This window comes from Trachemys scripta, chromosome 1 (assembly GCF_013100865.1).
Source record: "Trachemys scripta elegans isolate TJP31775 chromosome 1, CAS_Tse_1.0, whole genome shotgun sequence".
Taxonomy (NCBI): domain Eukaryota; kingdom Metazoa; phylum Chordata; order Testudines; family Emydidae; genus Trachemys; species Trachemys scripta.
Genome location: NC_048298.1, coordinates 201,300,942 through 201,325,878, shown reverse-complemented (window position 1 = coordinate 201,325,878; position 24,937 = coordinate 201,300,942). Strand labels below are relative to the sequence as shown.

At 40.2% G+C, this 24,937-nt stretch overlaps 1 protein-coding gene across 9 annotated transcripts in view; it reads right to left on the bottom strand.

The window, feature by feature from the left end:
- Positions 1-24,937, bottom strand: part of DMD (dystrophin) — a 1,855,422-nt gene that overhangs the window by 1,187,385 nt on the left and 643,100 nt on the right. For all 9 annotated transcript variants that reach the window (XM_034754682.1, XM_034754655.1, XM_034754674.1 and 6 more), the window contains 2 exons: positions 14,973-15,096; positions 5,990-6,077 (listed from right to left, as the gene is read on the bottom strand). In XM_034754682.1, coding sequence (XP_034610573.1) covers positions 5,990-6,077; positions 14,973-15,096 — 212 coding nt within the window. The remainder of the gene's footprint in view (positions 1-5,989; positions 6,078-14,972; positions 15,097-24,937) is intronic.

The window sequence follows — 24,937 nt, the reverse complement described above, 5'->3', positions numbered from 1 at the left end:
AATGCAAATGGAATTGTCACTGGGGCAGTCAAGTGCCGTGTTGTTCCTCCCAGCCATGAGGCAAAATAGGAGGAGGAGATTTTTTATATTTTCTTATGTGCACTAAATGGACCTGACTCTTGATTCAATAGGCTAAGTGTTCACATAGCAAATAGTGCCTTACCAGGCTTGCACAATCCAGGGAAAGTATTCTTCCAGGCCAAATAGATTATTTTTAATACCAATTAAAAGAAAAGAAAAATCTGCTGTAGATTTTTTGTACATGACCAACCATGGAAACTCTGTCCCAAGTAGGGTAGAAGTTTCATGAGATTCTGCCTCATAGACTTTCCTCTGCATTGCTCCTTGTGTTTAGGAACGAGACCATCAAAATCTGTCTATCCTTGAAATCTCTGACAACTTAGCAGGCCAGGGCCATTGCTTAAGACACTGTGCCTACACACTGATGCTGGGATGACTCTACAACCACCTAGGTTCATTCACATTTGGTTAGCATGGTGACTTCATATTTTATTCACTTACGACGTTCTCTGCTGTTTATCATAACAATTAAAGAAACCCTGCAACATCAAATAGCAACCCATTCAATTTTACACTCCACTCTCTGGTTAATAGTTCCTTAACTAATGTTCAACTTGTTGAAGGTCAGCTTTACTGCAACTGCACTGTGTAGGCCCAAAATTTTGGAAGAGCTATGGATCAACAAGATAGTGGCAGATGTGGATACTCAGCACTTCTAATAATCAAGCCCTGCCAGTTTTGTCTGTAAGCATTTGTCTAACAGCTTCCTCCAGGATACTGCATCTTTGCTTGTACTGTTGAGAACCATAGTTAAGAAAACCTTTTTACTGTCATTATTGTTTTCCAATATTTAATTTACTGTGTGCAACCACTACTTAAGAAAGTAACTAATGCACACTAAACTGAGATACTGGAGCAAATACTAAGTTGCAAGCTGTTTATATTTTACTTGTATGAAAACAGTAGTAAACGAGGAACATAACATTCAACCCGCTTAGGTGCAGAGTCTGCCCTCCTTATTTTGATTACTACTATCATATTTGACAAATAATTCCATTTAATCAATGTGACTATCCATGCATTAAGGTGAGTCAGCACAGCAGAATCTGCCCCTAGTTACTAGTAGAATTGTTTGTAGATTTTATTGCAGTGCTGGGAATTATTTAATGTAATGAAGATGACAATTTCTGGTTTTAGTTTGTCAAGTTGCACTCAAAAGCACATATCACTGCAATTTTTCTTCAGTGTATATTTCTCCTGTTTTACAGTAAACCCTTTTTCTTTTCCTAGAAAAAAAAAATCTAAAAGCTCACAACATATCAGTCAAGTCTGGAAATTAACAAAATTCAATCATCAAAGTATGTGATGGGGCTCCTGCCCCACATGAACATAAGAACAGCCATACTCGGTCAGACCAAAGGTCCATCTAGCCCAGTATCCTGTCTGCCGACAGTGGCCAATGCCAGGTGCCCCAGAGGAAGTGAACTTAACAGGTAATGATCAAGTGATCTCTATCCTGCCATCCATCTCCACTCTCTGACAAACAGAGGCTAGGGACACCATTCCTTACCCATCATGGCTAATAGCCATTAATGGACTTAACCTCCATGAATTTATCTAGTTCTCTTTTAAACCCTGTTATAGCCCTAGCCTTCACAACCTCCCCAGGCAAGGAGTTCTACAGGTTGGCTGTGCGTTGTGTGAAGAAGAACTTCCTTTTATTTGTTTTAAACCTGCTGCCCATTAATTTCATTTGGTGGCCCCTAGTTCTTATATTATGGGAACAAATAAATAACTTTTTCTTATTCACCTTCTCCACATCACTCATGATTTTATATAGCTCTATCATATCCCCCCTTAGTCTCCTCTTTTCCAAGCTGAAAAGTCCTAGCCTCTTTAATCTCTCCTCATATGGGACCCGTTCCAAACCCCTAATCATTTTAGTTGCCCTGCTCTGAAACTTTTCTAATGCCAGTATATCCTTTTTGAGATGAGGAGACCACATCTGTACACAGTATTTAAGATGTGGGCATACCATGGATTTATATAAGGGCAATAAGATATTCGCCGTCTTATTCTCTATCCCTTTTTGAATGATTCCTAACATCCTGTTTGATTTTTTGACTGCCGCTGCACACTGTGTGGACGTCTTCAGAGAACTATCCAGGATGACTCCAAGATCTCTTTCCTGATTAGTTGTAGCTAAATTAGCTCCCATCATATTGTATGTATAGTTGGGGTTCTTTTTTCCAATGTGCATTACTTTACGTTTATCCACATTAAATTTCATTTGCCATTTTGTTGCCCAATCGTTTAGTTTTGTGAGATCTTGTTGAAGCTCTCCACAGTCTGCTTTGGTCTTAACTATCTTGAGCAGTTTAGTATCATCTGCAAATTTGGCCAGATCATTTATGAATAAGTTGAATAGGATTGGTCCTAGGACTGACTCTTGGGGAACACCACTAGTTACCCCTCTCCATTCTGAAAATTTATCATTTATCCCTACCTTTTGTTCCCTGTCTTTTAACCAGTTCTCAATCCATGAAAGAATCTTCCCTCTTATCCCATGACAACTTAATTTACATAAGAGCATTTGGTGAGAGACCTTGTCAAAGGCTTTCTGGAAGTATGCTATGTCCACTGGATCCCCCTTGTCCACATGTTTGTTGACCCCTTCAAAGAACGCTAATAGATTAGTAAGATTTCCCTTTACAGTAACCATGTTGACTTTTCCCAACAATTTTATTCTTTACTATTGTTTCAACTAATTTGCCTGGTACTGATGTTAGACTTACCGGTCTGTAATTGCTGGGATCACCTCGAGAGCCTTTTTAAAATATTGGCATTACATTAGCTATCTTCCAGTCATTGGGTACAGAAGCTGATTTAAAGGACAGGTTACAAACCATGGTTAATAGTTCCGCAATTTCACATTTGAGTTCTTTCAGAACTCTTGGGTGAATGCCATCTGGTCCCAGTGACTTGTTACTGTTAAGTTTATCAATTAATTCCAAATCTCCTCTAGTGATGCTTCAATCTGTGACAATTCCTCAGATTTGTCACCTACAAAAGACGGCTCAGGTTTAGGAATCTCCCTAACATCCTCAGCCATGAAGACTGAAGACAAGAATTCATTTAGTTTCTCTACAATGACTTTATCGTCTTTAAGTGCTCCTTTTGTATCTCGATCGTCCAGGGGCCCCACTGGTTGTTTAGCAGGCTTCCTGCTTCTGATGTACTTAAAAAACATTTTGTTATTACCTTTTGAGCTTTTGGCTAGCTGTTCATCAAACTCCTTTTTGGCTTTTCTTATTACATTTTTACTCTTAATTTGGCAGTGTTTATGCTCCTTTCTATGTCCCTCACTAGGGTTTGACTTCCACTTTTTAAAATATGCCTTTTTATCTCTCACTGCTTCTTTTACATGGCTGTTAAGCCACAGTGGCTCTTTTTTAGGTATTTTACTGTGTTTTTTAATTTGGAGTATACATTTAAGTTGGGCCTCTATTATGGTGTCTTTGAAAACTGTCCATGCAGCTTGCAGGGATTTCACTCTAGTCAGTACCTTTTAATTTCTGTTTAACTAACCTCCTCATTTTTGCATAGTTCCCCTTTCTGAAATTAAATGCCACAGTGTTGGGCTGTTGAGGTGTTCTTTCCACCACAGGAATGTTAAATGTTATTATATTATGGTCACTATTTCCAAGCGATCCTGTTATAGTTACCTCTTGGACCAGATCCTGTGCACCCCTCAGGACTAAATCAAGAATTGGCTCTCCCCTTGGGACTCTAAGGGGTTAATAGAGCCCTATGGAAGCAGCCAATCAGAGAAGGGCTGAGGGGAGCAGCCAATCAGGGCCAAGCAGGCCCATATAAAAAGGGAGCTGCAGAGCAGAGGAGGGTAGTTGTCTGCTGGGAGCCCAGGGAGGAAGGACTGTGTGTCTGGAGGGCTGAGAGAACTGACAGCACCCTGGACAGAGCAGTGCTGCTAGCAGGGCCTGGGGGAGTGAGAGAGCATGCCCCTGGCTGGCTGCTGGGGTTTGCAGGCTGAGGCCCTGAGGCAAGGGAAAAGAAGATGCTGGAACCATGAGGAAGTGGCCAGACAATTCACTGCAATAGCCACTAAAGGAAGTGGCTGAACAGCAGACTTCAGGTGCTCCAGAAGGGGGGAGCACAGTGTGAGGCATGGCTGGAAGGCTGTGTCACTGAAGAGGACGCTGTTGTCCTTGGAGAGATGTGGGTCCTAGAGCAGGAGTGACAGTGGCGAGGCACTACCCGAAGTGAGCACACTACCATGCATAGCTAATTCCCAAAACAACCATCAGGAGGTGCCAGAGTGATGAGTGAACCCCATTACAAAGTAAAACATGTTTTTTTTTAAATCTGAAATTTGGCTAAACCATTACGTTTGAATTTTTAAATACCAGAAATATCTTCCAAAATAGAATTAGACATCTGTATACTCTGCTACAATATAAAATATTGCACAAGCCATATAATCAGATAATATGATTAATTTTAAAAATGGCTAAGAGAATTTTGACTATATTCAAATATGCCACACCATCATCCTGCTCTCTGAAATAATTTAAAATGAACTATAGTCTCTTCAAAAGTTTAATATAGTCAAGAAAGTAAGATTAGAATCTTAGTTTCTGTGCAGAACAAACTGTTAACACATAGTACATTATTGTGAGCATTATAGTTTGTTACATTTCCTTTCATGGTAGAAAGGTTATGTTTTTGTTTCCACCCCTTTCCAATTAATAGCATCACAATTTTCTTATTATTTTTGAATGTTAGGGCTAACAGATTGCCAGCTCAGGCTAGAGCAATAGGGCAATTCACTTATGTCTGAATATCAAAGAAATGCTAAAAGGTCATAGCATGTTCAAGCCAATTCACTTGTTAGCAGAGATCAAAAGGGGATGTTGATTGCATTGTTTTCACCTATCTGTATTCTGTTGTCTTCTGTCACATTACATGTAGTTACATTATGTATACCCTGTAATTAGATAATCCTAGATCAAAGGTGTATTTACTTGATGTTTAGACTTCATGAAAATGAATGAAAGATTCTTTGGATTCCTGTAACAAAATGCATTATGTGTGCATCGGTAATTGGCCTGCCCATCAAACAGAATTGAAGCGTTGGAACTGTAAATGAAGAAGCATGCTAACTTCAAAGCATGGGTCATGGTGTTTGACAATGGGAAATCCACAGTCTGCATTTAGTCAACAGAGAAAAAGCCCTTGCTGTGATGGAGATACTTGCCAGATTGTTTTCCGGGGAAAACCACTATAAGAATGGATCCAGGGAGCGATGTTGTATCTCTGTACTGTTTTGGATTTTAACAGGATGGAATACTGAACAAATGGCCCAAGAGCCCATCACTACATCTCTGCTATCATATTAGATTTACAAATTTTGACTCACCTGTTAAAGTATTTTACCTGCTTTAACCTCTCAATAACTGATTTCTTTTTCTTAGCTAATAACCCTTTAGTTAGTTTACTAGAGAAATTGGCTGTCAGCGATGTCTTTGGAGTCACCATTGACCTGGGCTGACTGACCCCTTGAGGTTGGGAGTAACTTAATGCGAGATGATTTTTTCTTTTAATAACCTTTCATCACAAAGTCCAGCTTGTCTGGGTGGTAAAGAGAGGCTGGAGAGCCTAAGGGGACTGCCTGTGACTCCAAGACTAATACAGTAATCCAGGAGTGCACATTTGTTACTGGCTGGGTGAAATCTTGGTGAATATACTGTCAGTTTGGGGTGCCTGTACTGTTTTCTAACAGGCTGAGCTAAGACTGGCTCTCTCAGTGGTGGGTCACTCCAGACAGAGTGACAAAAATATAAAGCAAAATTAACTTACCATTCCATTCAGAAAGTGCTTTGCTAACAGAATTCTTGTGTATTTATTCCATCCCTAAGATTATCATCTATTTCAACCCCCATGTCATTACCATTCACCATCTGTTCCACCAAGGCTTCCACTGATCTGCTGGTGTCTTGCAGTTTCCTGTACTTCTCAGGCTTTTCTCGCTCGATGGCCTGTAGCATGACAGGAAAGGTGAAAATTTAGACAGAGCTTTTGAAGACACCAAATAATTAATCTCTACATCCTCTACCACCATGAAGTCTTTTTACCCTGTCAAATCGCCCTGCTAACCTCCTGACAGAACAAACCTTCTGAACAAATCTCATGAAGTTGGATACGCTTCTGGCCACATAACTTTAGGAAAGAAAGGTCAAATAATAAATCTCTATGTGCAAGCTTGACGAGATTATTTGATAAATGATACATGTAGGTACTTTATAGACAAACACCACAATTTCCCCATGTGCCCAGAAGGACAGACAAGTTCTACCAGAATTCAGTGGGAAATAATCAGAGAGGCTTGTCTTACTGAAGCACAAAAGATCCTTGAGATATGCACCCAGAAGTCCAAATGCCTCACACAAGTGAGTGCAGCACCAGTGAGAACACAGTAACTCAAGCTGGACTTTGGAATATGGCTGGTACTACCCAGGAGCTGATCTCTCATGCTGAACATGCAATGAAGACATATTTTAAGTGGCCTGACTATAAAAGGTGTTGAGAGCCCTCACAACTTGCAATGAAGCCAGATAAATTAGGCCACTGCTTTAGATACCTAAGTATAGATTTAGATGACTAACATTACACTCCTTATTTACATAGATAAGTATATATAAACAAACTTTTTTAAAGTGATAGTGGACTTGAAATAGCTTTTAAAAACATTATTTTAACAAAGATAATTAGTGCATTACATATTAATACCAATACTTTTCTGTTGAGAAGACACCTAATTTGTACATCACAACTACCAGTGCGTGAATTAACAGCAGCAATGCTCAAAATACCTCAAATTAATTCAAAATTGGTTCTCATTTCTTCAAAATTATCATGCTAACACAGAATCATACACAGTAAAAATGGACTTTCTGAGTACAATTTTTTTCACTGTACCTGAAAATTTGGGGATTTTGCATGTTTTTGTATCAAAATGAATGGCTTGGAAAAAAATTAAAGGAAATAAAATTGGGAAGTACAAATGTATATTTTTAAAATGAATTTAAGCCCTGATTCTACAATGGGATGTACAAAGACAGAATCCTGACCATGCAAATGTCCTCAGTGATGCCAATGTAGCAGATAAAGCCTAACTGTGCACATCTTATACCAGGCCAGGGGCTTCAGAGAGCCACCTTCAACAGCCTCACACAGTCCTATTCACACATATCCAAGGCCTACCATTATCTCATTGTATGTTTTATTGTGAATTATATATACACATAGCTGCTATCTATTATTAGAATACCTTTCATCATATATTTTAATAATTTTATACGTCCACTGTAACAATATGCCAAATTTTACAGAACATATTTACATCAATTTAATTTTGTGCAAATAACATCTGAAATAATGAAGATGAGGATTGATGTTTAGTGAGGAATTAAGTTTGGGAACACTTTGGTAAGCATGTTTTATTATACATTTATAGACAAACACACAAAAACAGGTTATGAACTAATGCATGATAGTGTGATGTGGTATCTAGGTTTTATCAGAATGAATTTAAGATGACTGCATTACTCACTCATAGCTTGCACGGGTCATTCCTAACAAATACAAATAAAATCTTTATGCCACACCATCATGTGTTTTATATATATGCCACATACATTACAGAAAAACTGTTGTAGAAATGCACTTTTGAGAGCTTTAAAAATGGACATGGGATTTTTTTTTTCCGTCTTACTCAGCCTGTAAAGCCCGATGATGTAGTTACCCTTAGTCTAACTATAGAGAGCCCAGAAGGAACCATAAAAACAACTCTAATAAATCTATATATAGATGATTTATATAGATTTTATGTATTTATATATAGAATACTGAGTTTTCTAAGCATAAAAATGGCATTTAAGTCTGTGATCCTGAACCTTCCAAGGCCAGACACAAATACTGTGAGTCCCAGTGGAACGTTCGGAAACTCTCCTTCCATATGGTAAAAAGTTCCTGTTTCCAGAAGATAACAGACTTTTCCTAGTTCTGACATTTTTACATCTATAGAAAACATGTCACTAGCCCAAGACAAATTTCACCTTTTGAGGTCCTTAGTCGAGGTTGTATTTTGGGGGCAGAAAGGGGAAACATTTACTGCTGCTTATCAATGCTGATTAGTATTGTCCCAGTGTTACCCTGTGCTCCCACCAGCTCCCTGCTATATCCACCAGTTGTCTGTCTTATTCTTAGGCTTGGTCTACACTACCCCCCCCAATTCGAACTAAGGTACGCAACTTCAGCTACGTGAATAACGTAGCTGAAGTCGAAGTACCTTAGTTCGAACTTACCTTGGTCCACACGCGGCAGGCAGGCTCCCCCGTCGACTCCGCGGTACTCCTCTCGCCGAGCTGGAGTACCGCAGTCGACGGCAAGCACTTCCGGGTTCGACTTATCGCGTCCAGACTAGACGCGATAAGTCGAACCCAGAACTTCGATTTCCAGCCGTCGAACTAGCTGGTAAGTGTAGCCAAGGCCTTAGATTGTTAACTCCTAGGACTTTCTCTTCATTAGATATATGTACAGTACTTAGCACAATTGGATAGGGGATTTCTAGGTACTAATGCAATCCAAATAATAATGATTGCCATTATCTTGGCAGACTGATTTTTTAAAAAAGTGACTTTTTTAAAGCTGACTGGAGGTGCGTGCTCGTGTTGGAATACGTCCCATAAGTGATGGATTAAGGGGCAGAATGTAGATGAAATAGTCAAAGTTGCATGATGAACTGAGGAACCACATGAATTAATTTCTCACATGGACAGAATTGCCACATGAGTGGGGTGTGTGTCACCTTCCCTCCCCACCCCAACCCATGTGCATCCATACAACAAGCTGATAAATATAATGTTAAGATTGTATTAAAAAGTCTGGAAATGCCAAAGTAAAGGCGGCCTACACAACATGAATTCTGCTCCCTTGTGTGTATGCATTTTGAAATAGTTTGAGATTATTTTTTAAGTACAGGATCACATTTTTCCACAGGTCCCATCATTATTAATTCTGCAGGCTCAACAGTGCACAGTGAATGAAATAACTTTTAAATATTTATGGTTAGCCTCATAAGTTATTTCCCCATGCCTCATAAATGGTGTATCACCCATCCCTGCACTGAATGAGGTAGGGGGTCCTGTCAACACTCCTCTCATTTACCTCTTCAACCCTCCTTCGTTCATTATGCGTTTCTCATCTTCTGTAGTGAATGAGGTAGTACTCTTCTGGACCCAAAGCTCGTTCACTACAAAAGTGGTTTGAGGTTAAGGTTGTGCAGAAAACCTTAATTTTGGCATTTCCAAACCTTTGAGCACTACACATCAGAACCTTAACAACTGCAGTAGTCAAACAGTTTCTGAGGAAAAGTTTTTTCATTGGAAAATAGGGCTTTATTTTTTTTTTAAATCAACATTTTTCACACAAATATTGTCAATTAATTTTTCATCTTTCAATATTTTTCTGGAAAAATAAAACATTTTGGAAACAAAACATTTGTGGAAAAATATCCTTAATTTTTAAGAATTTTTCTATTTTTAAATGCAAATTTCCCCTCACTTTCTGACTGCGCTTCAATTAGCAAAAGCTGTGAAAAAAGTCAAAGTGTGGAAAAACCTACTTTCCCATGCATTATTATTGTTTTCCAACTTCTGCCAGTTGGCAACCAGTAACAAAATATTGAAAGTGTGACTGAGAGAAACAGTAACACTTGCACATTTAAGTAGCCTGTTAAAACTGAAATGTGAACATGTTACTTCTAAAACTGAAAGGTGTTTTTTCCTTACCTTCCCACTTTTCATTCCTGTTTCTCAGCTGGTGCCACTGGAAAAAGTTGGGAAACAGTAACTAAGTATTTGGAAGTGAGCAAAAAACACACTTGACGCACACTTTTGAAATTTCCTACAGGAAAAACTGGAGTTTCCAATGGAAAATTTCAAATGCAAGAAAAATTCTCATTTTCCAGTCAACTTTACTTGACAGTCCTCTTTATGTGTGGTTATGTTTGTAAGTTCTTTGTTGGCTTTAAAAAAAGATATGTAATAATAGGAAAAAACCACGTGCATCTATTTTCTAGTCAGCAGTAGAACACTTCACTCCTATGCAACATACAATACCCACACAGTGAGACAACAGGTCATGCCCCTTCCTGATAATCTGATAAAAGCAGAATATCAGACTATAGGATCTTATTCATATATAATAGTTTCATCTTATCAGCAACCAACATTTAAAATGCTTTATTCTTAAATATACAGCGGTACGTCAGATACTGTTCACAAAAACACTTTAAAAATTAAAAATCCTCGATTTGGTCAATAGCAATGTAGGGAGTCATTCCCCACCCTTCACCATGCAGGCCCAATCCTGAAAAACTAGGAGGCTACTATTGAATCATACAATTTTTATCTGGTAGCAAATTATCCAAGATCATTACATGCAGCATTACCATGTCTACAATAAAAACATTCAACAAATTTTAAATCGCTGCTGTCTGATTCCCAGTTTTGAGACACCAGAAGCAAGCTGCACAATGAGAGTTTCTGTTCAGAATCTTAGGGCTTGTCTACACAGTTAGTCAGTGCATGGCAAACCAGGGTGTGAACGTACAGTGCTGCATACAAAGCTGTGAGGACAAGTCCTAAGCTACAAGCTGCAGAATTCAACTTCTTTTTAAAAGGTTTTGATCCAAACACAATATATCTGTAAAGTAGCTATAAAAGGCAGCTATACAAGGAAACAAGAGAATTTAGGAGCTTGAGATTGGTAAGGGGCCAAATTTAAGTGGTTTGATCATTGTACTTTGTGGATTCTCCCATATTTGCTAAAGTTTGGGTTTCTGGTAAGTTTAACTTCAACTCTGAATTTTCAGGCTTCTAAATGGTATCTTCGTCACTAACTACATCATTGTAAAGATTTTTATTGTTAAATTATTGATATATATTCTCAACCTTGGACAACTTCTTAAACTTTTCTGTCTAGTTAATTTTCATTATTTTCTCCATCTAAACCCTTTACATTAGGATTCACAGTAACAAAGGAACCTGTCATAATAGCTGAACAAGGAACACTTTAAAGCATTGCTAAAATTGTTTTCTGTAATGTACATATCACATACAGAATTCATGAAGGTGTGGAATGGGGTAAAAGGTTTTATTGGCATTCATTTTAGATTACGTGCATTACTTATATGGCCATCCCATAATGAAACCTTCATACCACATAACCATGTATTCCTGATAAAGCACCATATAAGACCAAAATAAAGAGATACCCATTGACTTCAGTGGACTTTGGATCAGATCCATAATCTCTCTCCATTTCTGTGTGTGAATAAACCCAGTGTGTGTGTACATATGCACATGTGTACGCATGCCTATATATATTTACAGATGTAGGCGTGTGTGTGTGTGTGTAACAGTATAATACATGTATACAGACAGCCTCATTGAATCATCATTTCTATAATGTTTGTCATTTTTATCTTAACATTTGTAATTAAATGGTCCTAGTCAATAGCTGACTTTTGATGCTGGAGATGCAGAGTTCAGCAGGCAGCCCATACCCCATCATCTTATTTTTCCTTGTTCTGACCCTTATTTCCACAGAAATAAAAGTGAGAACTGGCAGCCAGCAGTTGTGAAAGCTCTTGTTAATTTAAGGTGCTGGCTGCCACTTCCCACCTCTGCTTCCATTTCCAAGGAGAGAGAGGTTGTGTCTGAAAAAAAATCAAGTATAGGCAAGTTTTCAAATCTGGCTGTTTAAAAACTTGCCCTTACTTTACTTCTGCCAGCAGCTGAGCAGTGTCCAGTACAGATTTCAGCCGCTAGCTGTCACCAATGATCTTTAAAAGTTTCCCCTATTGTCAAGGCTGAATCCCCACTCTGTCACTTTGAGTATAGAAGGTGGGGGCCCACTCCGTGCTTGTATTAAACTCCCAAGGTTGTCACCACCTAAATGCAAAAAAAAAAAAACCCTTGAACCCAGGAAGGAGCACTTGGGAATTCCACCCTGTGGGGCACCGTCAAGCCCTTTCACACACACTTCTTCCAGGGAAGAGCTGAGAAAGAAAGCAAAGGAAATTAGCTGTTGCCCCCAACTAATCAAACAGCATATGCACAAACCTCTTAGGACACCAAAAATCCAATCCTGTTCTCAAAAAAAGGTAAAATTTATTAAAAACAAAAAGAAAGAAAATACATCTGGAACGTAGGCTTTTGCTAGATTTTAAAAGAGCAATTCCAAAAATTAAGCACCCAAAATAGCTTTCTTGGGGGTTAAGCTTAAAGGTTACAAGCAAACAAAAGCATCTGGGGATTAGCACAGTGGAGATCCACAAGCCAAAATAAAGAAGTAACCTGATAGTGACTAACTAAACATTCCCTAGCCAAATGATTCCTTCTAGGTATGGAAAATACTTTTCAAACCTTACATGGCATTTCTGCTTATAGCATTGCTACTCCATGTTCCTGCAGCCCAGAGAACAACAGACAAAGGGAAAGTTTCTTTCCCCATTTTAAAAAGTTCTAGCCTTCCCATTGGCTCTTTTGGTCAGGGGCCCACTTTTTTTTCTTTACCTCGGGGACTTTTTAACCCTTAACAGGTAAAGCAAGTAAAGAACAGCTTCCAAGAGGGATTTTACAGCTAACTGTCTGGTAGGGTGTCCATCAAAGGGAGCTATCCCCCCCCTTTATTTACCAAACTGCACCTTCAACCTGTAGACCTTCAAATGTGGAGTTACTCAAGGCAAAATGTAAACTTTTAAAAATAAAGATGTTCCTCCAAACTTAATTCACCTGTGGTCTTTATAAAAAGATTTTCAGTATTATAACCTGAGACAATAATGTTTGTTATTTCTCCCCTTTCTTTTTAGAAGAGGAAGTCCTTCATTTTTTCCCCTACCCTGCATCCCAATCTTTGATCTCAGAAACAGATTTTTCTGCATTGTTTTCCAGCACAGGTAATTGGAAACAAGCTTCTCAATCATGCTACTACTCACTTTCTAAGGTTGTCTATGGAAGATCTGAAAGATCCTGTTGTCTCCAATCCCTTGAACCCAACTTCCAATGTTACAGTATCTGGGGGGACCAAAATGGAGGGGAGGACTATGCAGGAATCCAATCCAGCACACTCCCATGTAATCATATATATCTTTTGGCATAGAGATCTGAAAAGCTGGTGCTCCTCCCACCCCCAAACTCTGGCTCACCAACAACAAAAGAGGAGGAAGTATAGGAGCCCAACTAGAGTCTGAGGCAAGAGCTGCTGGGAACCACAGTTGGGAGCAAAGTAGGTCTGTGGTTCACCTACCTTCATCTCTCACTTGCAGGGACATAGATCACCGGCTCATTGGGAACAAAGGAAGGAAAGGAGGAGGCAGGTGAACAAACCATGGCTCCTGAATCCCTTAAGGATATTATAAAGTAGTATAAAACTGACATTAGGAAGGGGAACATCTTATTGGCTAAGGGCATCTGATTGTGCAATTGTTCAGAATAATTACAAAGGTCCAGGCAAGAGCTAATTTGCCAACTTTGAGATGGTTATGCTCCTAAAAATGGAAACAAAGGGAACCTTCCATTATTTAAAAAAACAATAGTATAATGGGTGAAGCGCTCAGAAAATTAAGTGACTATCTCTTTATTCATTAAATTGTCCCAGTCACTCTAATAGCCAAATGCCTGCATCCATCATATCTTCTACATGTATCATGCCAGTTTTGTTTTTAATATGTGCACATTTCATGGAGCAGATAGAAAATGGTCAGAGTAAAATCATTTACCATATAATTATTAATATTACTTTAGAAAAATGCATTTCCAAGTACACAAAAATGAGCAGGTGGCATCAGAAAGCTGCTTTCAGTATACCACAGACCTCTCAGTGCTTTCTTCCAGTATTGCCATGGAGACTATTGATTAAACACAAACCACTGCGAGGTAAGTGAGATAACAAGAAACTTTTGAATGTATACTTCTGGAGGGCTGAAATTCAATGTTCCTTCATCTTATCAGAGCTGATTTAAGATGGAGAGACAGACAGGAAGACAAACATATAGCAGAAATGATTTAGTGTTGGTAATCCTGCTCCATTTGCAGTACATGGAGTAAGAATTTATATCTATTAATTTTAAACAAACACATTTGTAAAATATCACAGGCTTTGAGTGTAATAGCTAGCTAGACATGGATTTCTCCTTCTCGTACTCAGAATAAAGCAGATAATTTTTGCAACTATTTTCAAAAATCAAATTATTTCCAAGTATTCAAATATTTTAGTGTTTAACAGACTAAATTCAGAGTGTGTGAAAAACACCCACAGTGCAATGGCTTACACACTGCAAAATCATCACTGAGGCCATAGAAGATTAAAGAATCATTTTTCAAGTGTTCCATGCTACCATGGCCAGACTTGTTTAAATTCAACTGAGCATTATGATTGTTAATATTTGGGATCTTTACTAGAACACTATTACTAGATTCTGAAATACTGATTCTTCCTTTACATATAGTATAATATGACTTTGCTTTTTAATATGTGATCCTAACATAAAAATACTAAAATGAAAAGAGTAGTAGTATGGTTGTATACATAGCGTGCAATCATTTAGGCTTGTACACATCTGCTGTACAAGTTAAAAGTGTGTGGACTTGGATGTATTGATCAACACCACCTCAGGCACAACATATATCAAGCTGCCAGCCAAAATCTGGCACACACAAAATTAATGAGCATATCTGAAAATTTGGCTGTGTATGGTCAATCAATGTTTGCCAATCTACAGTTCAACTTTTTTAGATTTGGACTTTGAAAGTACTTTGAAAAATTAATACAAATTGACAAACAAATATGAGAGTATATTTTCCTACATTGACTCTTTCTCTGAGGTCTGACAGGTTGCCTTCTTTTCTATATATTGCAAACTCGGGGCTCTGAAGTACAGCTTCTGAGCGGGTCATCCAGCTGTGTAGTTCTGTTGTATCGACGTCAAACCTGAGATGTAGAGAAATAAAAGAAAATCTTTTCTTTATACGTAAGACTTAAAATCAGCAATCACAGCAAAGATGTTATACCAGGTGTTTCAACCAGAATTATGAATTAAATAGGAACAAAGTGGTGATTGCCATCAGAAACAGAAGCTCTAGATATGTGGTATCTCCTGGAATGCAGCTTAACTGTCAACTGTAAAACTCAGGAGCCCTTCCGTAAACCTACAAATACTTCCTAGTTTTTTATACTAATCTGTTGACTGAACAGACAACTCCTCTTTCACATCCAGGTTTCTTTCACATTCCAGATTTATGAGCTGACTTTCTTTGTAAAATATGCAAAAAATGACTTTCACAGCTAAGACAAGCTACTGTCTCAATTAGGGAGAAAGGCTTCTCTCTGGGTTTACAGATGCACTTGTAGCCTTCATACCACAAAGGTTCTGATTCTACCCTCTACTAAGCTGATATGTAGGATTGAGTCCGGAGGACGGAGGGAGTCTTTCCCAATTGATTTATATGAGCTCTAGTTGCCAGTCACCTGACCTTTAAAAAAAATTAAAAATTTAGTACCACGTGGAATTATTTTCTGTTCCCCCTCCCCCCACACACACACTTTTCAGTACTTTTATAGCTGCTTTTTTAAATGGAGGTTATTTCTTCACCATCCCTGCAACACTGATTCACCTTTTGTCAGAAAGAGAGGAGTTCAAAATGAAGGTGCATTTAGGACCAGGTTTATTATGTGCAGGGACCTCATTTGCTGTGAAGCATGGAGGAGTCATGAAGCTGCAAGTTGATTTAGTCTCTACACCAAACGGTTAAAGATATGCCTCCCTCTCCAGTCCTCTTGCCAGCACAGGTGGAGAAAGAATGCAAAGAGAGTCTATGTAGATTTAAAAACACTGGGACGAAAGCAGCTGCTCTATAGAACCCAAAATCAAATTACTTCAGACAATTTCTCTAAATAATTCCCTGACTTTAAAATGGGCTTTTGCCTGGCATATATTTAAAAATCTAATAATTTATTGTCTTTGAAATTATTTCCCTTAAGTAGTGGGCAGGCTTTGGTTTTCTAGCTGCAGAATGTGTGTCTCCATGCCACCACCCTTAACCAAGGTGCTGTCTTTTACTCTACCGTCTCCTGTAGCCTAACACAGCCTGGCTGTATTAAAATCTTGCTTCTTCTTTCTCCACAGTATGCCAAAGATCTGACCTTTACACTCTGTCTATACCATTTGAAATCTCATATAGGCTTTTATCATCCCTTATCTTCATTACTGCAACTCCTTTTTTCAACCATCCTTACCTCTCTCCCTTTTACCTTACTGCTTATCAGCTCCATTCAAAACTCTGCTGCTGAGGCCACCCTCATGGTCTTTTGTTCTAACAGTGTCATCTGGTGTTAGTCCCTCCACTGAATCAAATACCTTTACCTTTAAGGCAGTTCACAACTTAGTTCTTTTCTACTTACCTACTTCTGTATCTTACGACTCTCAGACACCATTTCCATTTCACCAGCTCTGTCAGCCTTGATCCTGTTTACCTACTCTCCCACAAGCATCTTCACACTTTCTTCTCTGCTGTTTCTTATACATAGCACACTTTTCTGAGCTAGTCAGTAAAATCACTACCCTTTCTTTCAAATCTTTCCTCAAGACCCACATCTACTGTGATGCCTACAGGAAACTGCCAATTGATGATGACTACGTAGATGACCACCAGTGACCTTGGATATCTATCATTTGTTTACTTATATTTCAAAAGTCAAAAAAGGAATTGAATGACTTAAAACTATCTGTGCACACAGATACATGAATTATAGCCTCTCCTCCATGCCTATTCCTTCCAAGTGTCTGTTACACCCACTTTTGTCATGTCTTAATCTAGATTTTAACCTCCTCAGAAAAAAGACTGCCTTTACAGTGTATTTGTAAAGCACTGAACACAGAGGAACCCTGATCCTGATTTGGGCTCCTGGATGCTATCATAATAAAAATAAGTAATAACAATTAAGAAAATATGGACAGACAGCTATCTATCCAGACATTTTGAATGCATCATCACTGGAGTATCTGAGTCCATAAAGCTAAAGTACAATTATCTAAATCACTCAACAGTCAAATTTGCATGCCTTATCCAACAAAGAAAAGCAAGGCAATTTTTAGTCTAATTATGGTCCTGATTTTCAAAGAACATTTTGTAGAAGCCAATCTTTTGTATTAAGCATTTATTTATGTGCAGGAAGTGAGGGCTATTTTGAAAGTTACACTGTATGTAGAGGCACACTAAAATTGCAAGATCATTTGGGGATTTATGGGCATGAGCTATTCAAACTTTCACACATATAGGCTCATAACTTGAATGTCATTGAAGTGCATATGCAACCATTTTGAGCTGAGGCCCAGTGAAAATGTGTGGCTTGCAGTAGAGTAGTAGATCCAAGTACATATGTAAATCAGTGGGTGTGACATTAATACAGCTTGCTAGCACTTCACTTTTGCTGTCAATGGCTGAAGATATAAAGCAGCATAATTTTAATCCATGACGATGTCTGGCTGGTTGTCAGACTGATATCTCCTTCATCCTAAAATGGGTGACCTCAAGCACCAGTGTAAGGGGACGAAAAACAGGTCTTCTTAGTACACCGCTATTCCGATATAATGCAACCCAATATAACACAAATTCGGACATAATGCGGTAAAGCAGCGCTCCGGGGGTTGGGGGGGGAAGAGGGAGCTGCGCACTCCGGTGGATCAAAGTAAGTTCGATGTAACGCAGTAAGATTTTTTGGCGCCTGAGGACAGCGTTATATCGGGGTAGAGGTGTATATGTGACAATTCAGAGAGAAGTAGTGTAGGTAGAAAGGGCACTTCTACACAGCATCTCTGAATATTGTGACTTGTTACCTAGCTGCTCTGTGTTCTTAGGGAACCAGGGCGCAGTACCCAGCCTGTCTGACTCACAAAAGACCTTCTCCCTCCCCAGCCTCTGCTTGAACCAAAGCCAAGCCGAAGAAAGATTTACACAAAGCAATGAAAAGGCAGTGGAAGATACACCTAAACCCCTCCAGACAAGAGTGACAGGATCAAGGAAACTCCCCTAGCCTTATTTGCATCGAAGTTAGGAGAGGGAGGCATCCCCATTAGCATACAGAGTGGAGAACAGAGATTCCAAAGCAAGAACTGCATGGAACTCTGGGACCAGAAAAGCAGGAAAGCACTGCATGATGGGGAATCTCTGCTCCAGATGTTAATAAACCCACACCTGCACACACCCAGCTCAGTAGTTATCAGACCAATTTGAGTAATAAATCCTTTATTGGTATCCAAAATACTGAAGCTGCCTAATTACATTGTGAGCTCCCTCGAAGGAACACCACCCATACCCAGGGAATGATCAGTTCCTATTCTCTACCCTGAACAAAACAACTTTGGTATACTCCCAAGAGCCATACGTTTACCCACAAACAAACCTAGCGTTCTCCCTTGAACCACTCTTCTTTCGCTACAAAAAACCATATCCATGCTCAAGTGCTCTGATTCCTGGATCCAAAATCTGTATCAGTTCCATTCCGACTTCCTCTTCTCCTCACTGATCGTGCTGGGGGCTCTGCCTGTCTCCAGCACTCTGGACCCATAGCTACCACCACCACCTGGGAACCCTGATCAATTCAAGCTTCATAGAGTGGTGAGAACCTAACTCTCTCTCTCTCTCTGTTTAGGTATAGCCTTCTGAACCTGACTTGTGTGATCAGTTATAGTTTTCTAAACCTGACTTTTGTAATCAAATTTAAGTTAGATTTAATATTATAACTGTTTTGTTTTTTGGCTCCCCTTGTAGTTATTACCTGGCAATAAATAACTTTCATGATTAAGCTAGTTACTTCTCTCTCTCTCTCTCTCTGCAGCAACACTCCTCGTACCTAAGCAAAAGATCCCTGCAGCACCCGGAAATCCTGTGGGGTTTGCTCATCAAATGGATTACTACCAGAACAATTGTAACATGAAAGTGGGGATAGGGATGTGCTGAACCTGGGGCATATGAGGGTGGCAGCATGGAAGTGCTGCTCAACCCAGCCTGCTGAGGTCAGGGATCAGCTGGGGGGGAGGGATAGCTCAGTGGTTCGAGCATTGGCCTGCTAAACCCAGGGTTATGAGTTTAATCCTTGAGGGAGTCATTTAGGGATCTGGGGCAAAAATTGGGGATTGGTCCTGCTTTGAGTAGGGGGTTGGACTAGATGACCTCCTGAGGGCCCTTCCAACCCTGATATTCTATGATTGGTGATTAACCCAGTCCTCTCAGACATTCTCTTTAATGTGTGTGTTCATCTGATTCTGGGGCTGGAAGAACCCAGCCCTGGGTAACCTAGAGCCTGTAGGATAGCTCCATTTGGAGGGAACTTGCAGAAGGGAGAAGTAGAGCTCCGTATGAGAACACAAGTGACACAAGCAGTACATTGACAGAAGTACAGAAACCTCCCACCCCCACCCAGAAGAGTAACCCTAATAAATGAGTATACTCCAAAGTAACAGGGAAATCTGGTAACAGTCTGTGTAATCCAAAGGCAAGTCAGTGCTACAGATCTACCTTTGGGGCACTCTATAAAGGAGATGAGTTTTTATATTCCCCAACTAGGGAGCTTTGTCTCTTTAGAACAAACTATTTAAGCTCTTGCTTTTAGCTCTGGTGGCCCTTGGCTGAATCCTCAGTGTGTCAGCCAAACTGCTATTTCTAACTTCTTGCTCCCCCACTACATTTGTACACTTTACCCCATTTATCAGAGACCTACTCATAGTACGTCTCTCTGAATTGGCACATATATTGAGAGGACCTGTTCTTCATCCCTTTCCACTGGTGCTTGAGGTCACCCATTATAGGATGAGGACGATATCAATCTGACAACCAGCCAGAAGTCATCATGGATTAAAATTATGCTGCTTTATATCTTCAGCCATTGACAGCAAAAGTGAGGTGCTATCAAGCTGTATTAATGTCACATCCATTGATTTACATATGTACTTGGACTTAGTCTACAGCAAGCCACCCTATGTTTACATCAAAATGTGATTTTGTTTGCTCCTCTTCATTAACGTTGCCCGCACAAAAACACCAGTAAAATTTCAGACACCTGAATCCTCCCATTTTAAACTAGTTAAGTATGGTTATATAATAGAGAACAGCAAGCACTAAATCATAAACAAGTGGATAAGGGTCAAACAATCCACAGAGCTGGAGATAAAGTGCTTGTCAACCTGCACACAGCTAGGGTTTACACAATTTGCAGCTCAGTGAAGGCCTATTTGAAACAACATATGTTAACTAAATTAACCTCTTAAAACAGTTATTTCTATTTTCTACAACACAAAATCCAAAATTAGATACTGCTGAAAATACAAAGAGAATGAACTGAAAAGCAAAGTCTGGCATAACCCCTTTTTAATATATCATGAAAACATTTATTTAAAATAAAAACCTAGTTTATATGAAGAATAAAAGTATATGATTTTGCGAATGTTCACTAAATATTAAACACTAGATGGAGCAACTATCCTATTTTATCATGCCTTTCCTTTCCTCAAAGGACAGATTGTCTGCTTCATATTCACAGTTTGTCATTATATCCATAATAATACTGTGACAAATATACTTTGCATGGGAATATTACATAGAATGTACAAAGTAATTTACCAAGTGGCACAAGAAAGGCTTCTTTACACATTATTCAGGGACATTAATAAGACAAATACATATAAATGAAATGTTTAGCAGCTAAAACTGGTTTGCCTTTTAAAAGCTTTAAGACAGTAAAATATTGTTTACAGTTTACATTCTTTTTGGATCATGCACCTGACCTGCACACTCCAGAATGTGTCAATGACACTCCTCCCACGAAAATGCTGCAATGCATCATTCTATTTACTTTGTTTTTGTCTGACAATACTCAATTATTTCTATTAACTGTTTTTAATGTATGTTTTTGACCCCAGTTGTCTATTTTGCTTTTCTAAGGAGAGGTCATTTCTTTTTAAAGAATCTCCCTGTCACCCACAACAGAACATTTCCCATCCCTGGATTGAAACCAAATCATTCTTGGGTTATACATTATTAAGTTAAAGTACACCCACACTTCTCTCCAAATGTGTCTGCCCTCCACCACTTACCTAGCTGTAGGTTTCTGGGGATAAAGGGAAGACACCACAGCCTGCTACCCAGAACAGCCTGCTACCCCTTTTGTCAAGGCTGCTTCCCCACTTTGAACTTTAGGGTACAAATGTGGGGGCCCACCTGCAACTTCTAAGCTTAACTACCAGCTTAGATCTGGTCCGCTGCCATCACACTCGAGGCTAATTCCTTTCTCTGGGAAGCCTTGAGAGACTCTTCACCAATTCCCTGGTGAATACAGATCCAAACCCCTTGGATCTTAAAACAAGGAGAAATTAACCATTCCCCCTCCTCCCTTCCACCAACTCCTGGTGGATCAAGATCCAACCCCCTTGGATCTAAAAACAAGGAAAATCAATCAGGTTCTTAAAAAGAAGGCTTTTAATTAAAGAAAAGGCAAAAATCATCTCTGTAAAATCAGGATGGAAAATAACTTTACAGGGTAATCAAACTTAAAGGGCTCAGAGGACCCCCCTCTAGCCTTAGGTTCAAAGTTACAGCAAACAGAGATAAACACGCTAGTAAAAGGTACATTTACAAGTTGAGAAAACAAAGGTAAACTAACACGCCTTGCCTGGCTGTTTACTTACAAGTTTGAAACATGAGAGACTTGTTCAGAAAGATGTGGAGAGCCTGGATTGATGTCTGGTCCCTCTTAGTCCCAAGAGCGAACAACTTCCCAAACAAAGAGCACAAACAAAAGCCTTCCCCCCCCCGACCAAGATTTGAAAGTATCTTGTCCCCTTATTGGTCCTTTGGGTCAGGTGTCAGCCAGGTTACCTGAGCTTCTTAACCCTTTACAGGTAAAAGGATTTTGGAGTCTCTGGCCAGGAGGGATTTTATAGTACTGTACACAGGAGGGCTGTTACCCTTCCCTTTATAGTTATGACACGCCCCCCAAATCACAGATAGTGTTGGACAGCCGGTTCCACACTGGCTGTGATTTCTTCCTGGAGCTCTAGGAGAAAACAGAGTTAATAAGGCACATGCACCTTTAGGCATACTACTGATTATATAAAAACTAACAATATGTTTCACTTTCCAAGAACAATGTTTAACCAGTTGATTCTGGGAAACTTTCCCAGGAAAGTGCATCAGCCACTTTGTTAGAAGCGCCTGAAATGTGTTGTATTTCAAAATTGAAATCTTGGAGACCTAAACTCCACCGAAGAATTTTTTTGTTATTCCCCTTGGCGGTATGAAGCCACTGTAGCGCAGCATGGTCTGTTTGTAGTTGGAAACGCCGTCCCCAAACGTACGGGCGTAGCTTTTCCAGTGCGTACACAATGGCGTAGCATTCCTTTTTGCTGACTGACCAGTGGCTTTCCCTCTCAGACAGTTTCTTGCTGAGAAACACAACAGGATGAAATTCTTGATCCGGTCCTTCCTGCATTAAAACTGCTCCCACGCCCCGCTCGGATGCATCTGTGGTTACTAGGAACGGTTTGTCAAAGTCTGGGGCCCTTAGCACAGGGTCAGACATGAGTGCCACCTTAATCTGGTTAAAGGCCTTTTGACACTCATCAGTCCACCAAACTGCATTTGGCTGTTTCTTTCTGGTTAGGTCTGTCAGTGGGGCGGCGATTTGGCTGTAGTGTGGTACAAATAGTCTATAATATCCGGCCAAGCCTAAAAAGGATTGGACCTGTTTCTTTGACTTCAGAACTAGACACTTTTGGATAGCATCCACTTTGGCCTGTAGGGGATTTATAGTTCCTTGACCCACCTGGTGCCCCAGGTAAGTCACTCTGTTTTGGCCTATTTGACACTTTTTAGCCTTAACAGTTAGTCCTGCCTGCCTGATGCGCTCGAAGACTTTTTCCAGGTGCTCCAGGTGTTCTGCCCATGAATCAGAAAAAATGGCCACATCATTGAGATAGGCAACTGCAGATTCTCCCAATCCCACTAGGAGACCATCTACAAGTCTTTGGAAGGTGGTGGGTGCATTTCGCAGCCCGAAAGGGAGTACATTAAATTCATACACCCCTGCCTGGGTGACGAAGGCTGACCTTTCCTTGGCAGGTTCATCTAGTGGTACTTGCCAGTACCCCTTGGTTAAGTCTAAGGTAGAGATGAATTGGGCATGTCCCAGTTTCTCCAATAGCTCACCTGTGCGTGGCATTGGATAGTTGTCAGGATGAGTTACAGCATTTAACTTACAGTAGTCCACGCAAAAGCATATTTCCCCATCTGGTTTGGGAACTAGAACCACTGGAGATGCCCATGAACTCTTAGAGGGGCGTATTATACCCATCTGTAGCATGTCCTGGATCTCCCTGTTATAGCAGTTTGGGCATGAGGTGACTCCCGGTAGGGTGGGGTTCTAATTGGGTGAGCATTACCTGTGTCAATGGAGTGGTATGCCCATTCGGTCCACCCTGGGGTGACTGAGAACATTGGCGCAAAGCTAGTGCACAGCTCCTTGATCTGCTGCTGCTGCAGACCTCCAAGGGTCGCGGAGAGGTTCACCTCTTCCACGCCACCATTACTTTTTCCTTCATAGTAGACACCTTCAGGCCACTCCGCGTTATCTGTTTCCTGGGCTGTAAACTGGGAAACCTTTAATTCTCTGGAATAAAAGGGCTTAAGAGAATTAACATGGTATACCTTAGGCTTTATGTTGGAGGTGGGGGAGGCTATGAGATAGTTAACAGCTCCTAGGCGCTCCTGGACCGTGAATGGTCCTTCCCACGATGCTTCCATTTTATGGGCCTGGAGCGCCTTTAAGACCATGACTTGGTCTCCTACTTTGAAGGACCGTTCTCTGGAATGTTTATCATACAAGGCCTTTTGCTCTTCCTGAGCATCATTTAGGTTTTCTTTAGCAAGAGCTAAAGAGTGTCGGAGGGTGCTCTGTAGGTTGCTTACAAAGTCTAGAATGTTAGTTCCTGGGGAAGGCATAAACCCCTCCCATTGCTGCTTCACCAACTATAATGGCCCCTTAACCTCACGGCCATACACAAGTTCAAATGGCGAAAACCCTAAACTGGGATGTGGTACAGTCCTGTAGGCAAAAAGCAACTGCTGCAACACTAGGTCCCAATCATTGGAGTGTTCATTTACGAATTTACGTATCATGGTCCCCGAAGTTCCATTAAACCTCTCCACCAGGCCGTTGGTTTGATGGTGGTAAGGGGTAGCAACAAAGTGATTCACCCCATGAGCTTCCCACAGGTTTTTCATGGTCCCTGCCAGGAAATTAGTTCCCGAATCTGTAAGGATATCGGAGGGCCAACCTTCCCTGGCAAAAATGTCTGCTAATAACTGGCACACACTTTTAGCCCTGATGTTGCTTAAGGGTACTGCTTCCGGCCTTCGGGTAGCAAAATCCATGAAAGTCAGTATGTACTGCTTTCCTCTGGGTGTCTTCTTTGGGAAAGGACCCAGAATATCTATAGCTACTCGCTGAAATGGGACCTCAATTATGGGTAATGGCTGGAGAGGGGCTTTGACCTGGTCTTGGGGCTTTCCCACTCGTTGGCACATCTCTCAAGACCGGACATAATTAGCGACGTCCTTGCCCATTCCCTCCCAGTAGAAGGACTTCCCCAACCGGTCTTTGGTTCTGGTTAGTGGCAGTGCTACCAGAATGGCCACTGGGATGATCATGGGCTAAGCTCAAGAGCTTTATCCGATACTTAGTGGGAACTACCAATTGTCTGTGAGGATGCCAGTCCTGC